This window comes from Gracilinanus agilis, chromosome 4, assembly GCF_016433145.1.
Source record: "Gracilinanus agilis isolate LMUSP501 chromosome 4, AgileGrace, whole genome shotgun sequence".
NCBI lineage: Eukaryota > Metazoa > Chordata > Mammalia > Didelphimorphia > Didelphidae > Gracilinanus > Gracilinanus agilis.
The window spans coordinates 411433499-411441699 of record NC_058133.1 but is presented as its reverse complement, the minus strand read 5'-3'; the positions used below and the strand labels follow the sequence as shown (position 1 = coordinate 411441699).

The following is an 8201-nucleotide window of genomic DNA, read 5'->3' as shown; positions in this document are numbered from 1 at the left end:
TCACAATATCAGTTCTCAGGGGAGAAGGAGGTATATGGACGAGGACGCTACTTTCACAAAGCTGACGATAAGTGTGAAGATCTAATAAAAAGTTGAAGAGGAGAGTGGAGAACCGAAAAGCAAACTCAGGACTTTAAGTCACACTGTCCTCAAGAACCTTAAATTCGGAGGACTTCAGTCAGCGGTCCACCATACATCAGAAATCGAAAGCCTTTGGGTGCCTGCCGAAGAAATTTGCCTTTTCTCGGCTGCCGTCTCCCGGTGTCTTCTCTTAGCCAATCAGGATGCTGGGCAGGTGCGTGAGAAGACCGGAAGAGGCAGGCCTAGGGATTAGGCGCGCGGTAGTGTTGCGGCCTCTCAGTCATGGAAGAGATCTTTGCCAAGTTTGTGTCCCAGAAAATCAGCAAAACTCGCTGGCGGCCCGTTCCCTTTGGGAGTCTACAGCCCCCTGAGACCTTCGCCACCGGTTCTTGGGACAATGAGGTACTTCCTTCTTTCTTGTCTCATGCCTGTCAGGTTCCCACAGTTGCGCTCCTCCCTCCCGCCCTACAGCATCTTCCTCGTGCTCCCCGGAGCCGCGACCAAGCCCTGTAGACCTCCTTCACCTCCCACCCAACGCTACACAGCTCACGCACGCGGAGCAACCCATAAGATTCACCCTCCCGGCTTTGGGCCCATTCTGAAAGCTCCCTGGAATCCAAATCTTAGCAGCAGAAAGGGATGCTAGACATCATCCATTCCAATCCTCCCTTTACAGGCGAAGAAACTGAGGTCCAGAGAACTTGGCTTTTTGCCCGAGGTCCCACATAAAGAAATTTAAAACCAATTTCTCTCACTCTGATTTCATCTCTCTTCCTGATAAACGCTTCCTCTGCGCAGTGCTTACTCCTTTCCTGTAAATGTTCGCGAATGCTAATACGTTTTCTTTATTAACAAGCATTTATTTTCTCAACCACCAACGCCTGGATTGGGAGGATGGTGGAAACCTTGTAACCAGTAGGCTTTGTCAAGCAAATCCTGTTTTGGCAGTGTTATCATTGGTCTTTTAGAATCATGGTTTGTGTTTGACTTGATTGGAATTTTTGGCTTTCAAATATCTAAATTCTACATGAAAATATGTTACATGAAATGTTGTAACTTAAGTTGTTTTTCTGCTTCATTTCTTATCCCCATCACATTCATATTACCATAAATTTGTTCAGGCACTTCCCAGTTGATGAGCACCCTTTAGTTTCATTTTTTGGCTGTCAGGAAAATAAAGGTTATACATATTTTTACACATAAGACTAGGAGTAATATCATTAAGCAAAAGAGTGTGCACACAGTTTAATAACTGAGCATGTTTGCAGAACCAGTTCACAGCTCCACCTACAGTCTTTTGTTTTAATAATTACTATTATATACTTTGTTTCTTATAGTTTTTTCTCATATGTGTGATCTCAATTATAAATAGGAGTGCAAGCATCATTTCTTATTATCTTATCTTTTTGTTGGACTTGCTTCTAGATTACAGTACCTTATTACACTTAATAAATAGGCTTAATAGTCTTCCTAAATTAATTAGTGAATATTAAAGTACTGGTTCCTAACATTTTCTAATATGAGGACCCCTTTATAAATTACAAAAATTTTATGCTTCCATAATGGTAGTTGTCCTATTAATAAAATACCTAATGATGATAACAGTAAATGGTGCTCATATGGCTTCATGGACATGTTGGACTTGTTCGTTGCTCCATTCCCCCCACCCTATACCTTCCCTCCTTGGGTTCCTACTTATTGGATATTGCTTAAATGATTTAAACTGTTACCACATTGTTAATCCAGAAATGAAACATAGTATATTTGTAGTGAACGACGATTGTAATTCTATAAAATAGACTTAATCTGTTGTAACTAAAAATGCTACTAATTTACAGGAAAACAGTGTTTCACTCTGGTGTATTGGAGATTTTGGTAATTTAAGCACTGATGGAGGACTTGAAGGAGACCATCAATTATTGTGTGACATCAAACATCATGGTGATGTAATGGACTTGCAGGTAAGACTAGATAGATAGATACATGTATATGTATATATGTCTATAACCTAGGCATTTTAAGAATATATTTTAAAATTACTTCTCTTAAAGCTACTTTACATTTATATAATCCAGAGTTCATCTATTGTTCAGTCTTCTAAGATAAAGAATAGCTTAACAAACCCAAATTTATCTAAATATCTGTTTGTTAAAAATGATATTTTTTATCTGTACAATAACTTTTCAAAGTGCTTTCATTACCTTATACTTACTGGTAATAAAGTTATACACTGGAATAAGTAACAGACTTTTTGTTTCATATTATATACCTAGAAGATTTATTCTTAATACTGTACTATTTTGATTTCTAATACTGCTTTGTACATTGTGTTTTTTGAGCCTTTTCTTCATTCCTTTGTCCTGACAATTCTAGTAGTGCCCCTCATATTCCCTGCCCCAGAGCAGCTTCAAAGTTGAGATAATTAAGACTGAGAATATAAGCTCCGTCTTGTCTTGTAAATAAAAACTAGTTTCAACCAAGTATGTCTGTGGGGTCATGTCATGGGAACATCTTTGTCTTTTCCATATTCAATGAATAGATGAAAATCAACTTGGGTAGACCTTACCTGGTTTCTCCATCTAGACTGGCAAAGATCATAGAATCCTCTGATAAGACATTGACTTTCCCCAAAATGTGGGGATCAGGAGGGACTATTAAATACTAGCTGATCTCCCCAATAGGTATCTACCAATTAGAGATGTCTTGGGCTATGGGGAATTCTGAATAGTGAGCATCAGCATCCACAATTGTATTAAATGATTCAAGATGCTGTATAAATTAGTCTTTCATCATGGACCAATGATTATTGGTAGCCTAATCAATAAATTGATTTTTCTTATTCAAAACCCGTCCTTTGGAATTTTTACTTGTCACAATACTATATAAGATTTTAGCTTCTTTAAGCCTTATTCTTTCTCAAAAGTAATACATCATAGAGTTGTAAAGAAAGTTTTATAAACTATAAAACACTACATGGTAAGCATCAAGGATCAGTGGATGTGGAGCTGTCTACCAGGTTCAAATCTTGTCTTTAAAGACAATGAGTTACAGACTAATGGCTGATCCATGTTGCCAGTTTGCATGTGTAAGAATTTCCATTTTTTGAGTTTTCCTTCAGTGATGAATTCACAGGTTCAAATTAACCTGCCTCCCCCCCAAAACCCCTACTATATAAATATGAATAATTTATAATCTTGTTAATCTCTCAGCTTTAATTTGTTGTTCAATTGTTTAATCATGTTTGACTCTGTGGCCCTGTGGACCATAATGTGGGATTTTTTTGGTAGAAATATAGAGTGCTTTGCCATTTCCTTCTCCAGTGGATTAAGACTAACAGTTTAAGTGACTTGCTTAAGGTCACACAGCTAAATAAATATTTAAAGCCTCAGGTCTTCCTCACTCTAGACGGAGGGCTCCATCATCTGGGTCAAATGTCTGCCAGGCCTGTGAGAATAAAATGAAATAATATATTTGAAATGCTGTGTAAAATGTAAATTGTTGTACTTATTATCATTGTCTTTCATGTTTAAAATAGTGGTTGTGTCTGTTACTAGATTAAAATGTATGGTTCTTTACTAATATTTTGAATCTGAAATGAGCAGGATTTTTCTACTACTTAGTTTTTGGACCAGGAAAGAATTGTAGCTGCTTCATCAACAGGATGTGTATCAGTTTTTCTTCACCATCCAAATAATCAGGTAAATAGCATTTTATAAAAAATTGAACTTTTAAAATTATTCTTAGGTTCATAGGTTAATATATAATGAATAAGGAATTACACTTTATAATCCTAAAACCTAACGGGCAAAAAAAAATGACCAAATGTTTATATTAGTGTAAACTTTTTCTCAAAAGCTTATATTCTTTGGATATGATGATACATGCCTATAATCCCAGCTATTGGGAATTCTGAAATGCATTGGGCTGAGCTGATTAGTTGTCCAAATTAAATTTGGCATAAGCAGGGGCTGCCAAGTTGCCTAAGGAAGGGGCTGACTGGCTCATTTAAGAAACAGCAAATTAAAGCTCCTTTGCTAATAAGAGTGGTACTAGGTCCATGACTAGTTCTTGCACTATCATCTCAGGTGAAATAGGTAGACCCAGTCTTTTTTTTTTTTTTTTTTTTTAAAGATATTATTTCATCACTTCACTAAGTGGTGAAAATTCAATTAATTTAAACCTAAAATATCACTTTAGTCAGTAACTACGATAATGTTACTTTGTCCTTATGGTTCCTGTCTCTTTTACTCAAAGAAAATAAGAGCACCTATCGCACTTGCTATAGGGATCCCTTTGATTCTGTTATTAACACCTACATTTTTACTTAAAGGGATATATCTTGAGATAGTTCCAAACCTTCATACAAAATGCCCTTTAAAAAAAAATCTAACTCAAGTTTGTTGACCTTCAGAAAACAATATGGAGCACTTTGACAAGAAAAATGTGTAGCTTCATGTAGTAGCATAAAGACTGATGCAGCTTATAACTTTAAAAAAAAAAAAAAAGCTTGTTCAATATTTTGATTTTTTTTTTAAATTTTTTATTCTTCCTGTGCAAGTCATCTTAATGATAGGCATATTTAATAAAGTCAAAATGAAACATTTAAATAGTGAAAACAAAGGCTTTAAATTTCTTGATGACATTATTTGTAGATCATGTAATTTCTGGCAAAAACCTGATTATTTTTAAGAAAATTATTTATTTTTGAACACAGTAATCCTGGATCTCTAATAATTGCTTCTTTAAGAGAAAGATAAATGAAGTAAACATAATGCACTGTAATTTAAAGCACTCCTTACTTGAGAGCTTTTGGGCTATTTTGGTAATAAGAGGCATTCCAAATGGAAAAATATACTACTCTTTATCAAAGCATGTTTCCTAGTCATCAGCATTATATTTCCTGCGAAATATAAAGGACAAGGAAAAGTATTTCTGTGGAGACGAGAAGAAAAGTAGAAACAGAAAAACAAAAGTATTTTGTGCCTTTGATTACTTTCAGTTATTTTAATTCCTTTCAAACATGGAAGTATTATGAGAAGAAATATTTGCTGTTTTGTTGTTTGGTAATGTGAAGGTATCACCAAGTAGCTTTAAGGTGCATTTCTTTATTCTCCCCTGTTCTACACAGATTCTTTCAGTCAGCCAGGAATGGGCAGGAGCCCACTACCACATTGGCCCAGGTAGTCCTTCCTACAGGAGCGCCCCATGTACTGGTATTGTATGCAATAGTCCAGAGATTGTTACTGTTGGAGAAGATGGCAGAATCAATCTCTTCAGAGTTGGTTACAAGGAAGCTGTACTGACTATAGGTAAGAGAAATGATTAGTTAATTTTCTTTGGCCAGTAAGTATCAACCACCTATATTTTATAAACCACTATGTCACTGTGCTATGAGGAATACAAAGATGTATAAGAAGATCTGTTCTTGAAAGACTCACAGTGTAATATGGGAGTTAAAACATATAAACAAATAACTGCAATAGAAGGCTATATGTGGGGGCATCTGGGTGGCTCAGTGGATTGAGTGCCAGGCCTAGTGATGGGAGGTCCTAGGTTCAAATCTGGCCTCTTACACCAACTAGCTGTGTGACCCTGGGCAAGTCACTTAACCCCAATAGCCTAAACTTTACCATTCTTCTGCCTTGGTACTGAAACATGGTTTTGATTCTAAGGTAAGGGTTTTTTAAAAAGGCTATATGTGATTAGTAATCTATGAATGATAAATAGTAAATGCTTTAGGGATGTAGAGGAAGAAGGAAATGTTTTTGCTTTAGATGATCTAAGAAGACATGGATAAGATTACTTTAAGCTAGAATTTGAAAGATGGGTGCAATCTTGATAGAAACAAATAGGAGAGTTTATGGGCAGTAAGAATAGCTTGAACTGAAGAGACAGAAGTCAGGATCCACAGTATATGTTTGGGAAATAGCTTATTGGAGATGTAATGTGTGATAAAACTAGGAAGTAGTTTGTGCCTAGATGGTGGGGGAAATGGAATGCCAGACCAAAGATGAGTTAGCTAGAGAGGGCCACAATCTGAGAGCTGTTGGATGTTGAGAATGGTGAAGGACAAGGAAAAGTCATGTCTCCCTATAGCTTTGGGCCTGGTTGAATTGTTGTGTTATCAATAGAATTAGAGAAGAAATGAGGAAGCAACAATGTGCTTTAGTGAGAAATACCCCTTGATTTGGAGACAAAGGATCTGGTTCATGTTGTGGCTTTATCACCTATATGTATGACCTTGGGCAAATAATTTCATTTTCCTGGGCTTCAGTTTCTTTATCTGTAAGGGGAGGAGGTTAGCCTCGGTGATTTTAAAGGTTTCTTCCAGCTCTGAATCTATGATCTTATGAACCTATAAGCTAGTTTGAAAGGGATTGGGAGAGATTATGTGTTTTGTTTGAGATATGGTATATTTAAGGTGGCAATGAGACTACTAGGTGGAGATGGAGCTTGGGAAATCTAGAGACTTTTAAGTACATATTTTTGGAGTTTACACAGGTGGTAATTAAAGCATTGAAAGTAAATGACATGGCAGAAGAGAGCAGGTAAAAAAGTTTCCGTGGTGTAATCTATTATGAATGCCTTATTTAAATTATAAAGTGAGAGAAAGAATTCACAGCACAGATGGGGGAAAAAGATATACCTGTCAATCATATACTTAAAATTTTCTCTTTTACTTAATTGTACTGCATATTTCCTAGTATGAACTTTTTAAATGTGATGTCTTATGGGTTTATGTGTAAATAAAAATCAACATTGACTCTATGGGCATGATTCAATTTAATGTTCTATTTTGTTTTTTCTTTCAATGATCTAATGAGTCAGAGATGGTTTTTACATTTTTTAAATAGTAAAAACCATCCTAAAGTTACTGGAAATACAAAAACAGGTTGGGCCAGAATCCCACAGGCTGCAGTTTGCTGACCATTAGCCTAATTTCTTAGCTTTCAGCTTAAAATGGAATGTGGCTATTAAGATTCCTTTATAAACCAATAAAGAATAATCTTGTTTTCATGACCATAAGCATCATTTCCTACTTTTTATTAGTCAACAAATATTTCTTATATCTTCTGTGCTTAGCAATATGATTAATGCTGTGAGGGACACACATTTTTCTTCTCTTAGAATTTATAAGCATCTACTCATAAAATATTTTAAATACTAAATTGTACAGAATTGGCCTTATATAACGTAGGTTGAAAGTAAAAACATTTTGAAGACTGGAGTCATTAGGGAAAGCTTGATGTGGGAAGCTGAAATGGAACTGGACTTAAAAGAATGAGGACAATTTGAATAAGTGAGGATGGAGAGTATCCAGTGGGAATGAAGATATTTTGTTGATAAGATAGTGAGAGAGACTGGCCTGCCCTGAAAGAAGAGCAGTTGTTAGGAGAATAATGTTAAGTAGGGTGGAGGCCAAATTTAAGAAAATCTTAAGAATTAGATTATGGTAGTCCTTGAAACCATGGTCAATTCTCTCTCAGATGTAGGATGTTAGATATATATGAAGGATACAGAGAATTAAGAAAAGTCCATTCAAAATCCTGCATCACCACTTTTTTTTTTTTTTTTTTAACATTTATTAATATTCATTTTTAACATGGTTACATGATTCATGTTCCCCTTTCCCCTTCAATCCCCCCCCGCGCCCCCCCCCCCCACCCTTGGCCGATGCGCGTTTCCACTAGTTTTGTCATGTGTCCTTGAACAAGACCAATTTCCAAATTGTTGGTAGTTGCATTGGTGTGGTAGTTTCGAGTCTACACCCTCAGTCATGTCCTCCCTGACCCATGCGTTCAAGCAGTTGTTTTTCTTATATGTTTCCTCTTCTGCAGTCCTTCCTCTGAATGTGGGTAGCGTCTTTACCATAAATCCCTCAGAATTGTCCTGGGTCATTGTATTGCTGCTGGTACAGAGGTCCATTACATTCAATTTTACCACAGTATATCAGTCTCTGTGTATAGAGTTCTTCTGGCTCTGCTCCTTTCGCTCTGCATCAGTTCCCGGAGGTCTCTCCAGTCCGCCTGGAACTTCTCCAGTTTATTATTCCTTTTAGCACAATAGTATTCCATCACCCGCATATACCACAGTTTGTTCAGCCATTCCCCAATTGAAGG

General features: G+C 36.4%; 1 protein-coding gene across 1 annotated transcript in view; it reads left to right on the top strand.

Moving 5' to 3' along the window:
* Positions 1-363: 363 nt before the first annotated feature.
* NUP43 (nucleoporin 43) overlaps positions 364-8201 on the top strand; it is a 37782-nt gene continuing 29944 nt past the window's right edge. Inside the window, exons 1-4 of the mRNA XM_044675462.1 lie at positions 364-483; positions 1920-2042; positions 3702-3779; positions 5210-5390. Of these exons, the coding sequence (XP_044531397.1) occupies positions 364-483; positions 1920-2042; positions 3702-3779; positions 5210-5390 (502 nt within the window). The remainder of the gene's footprint in view (positions 484-1919; positions 2043-3701; positions 3780-5209; positions 5391-8201) is intronic.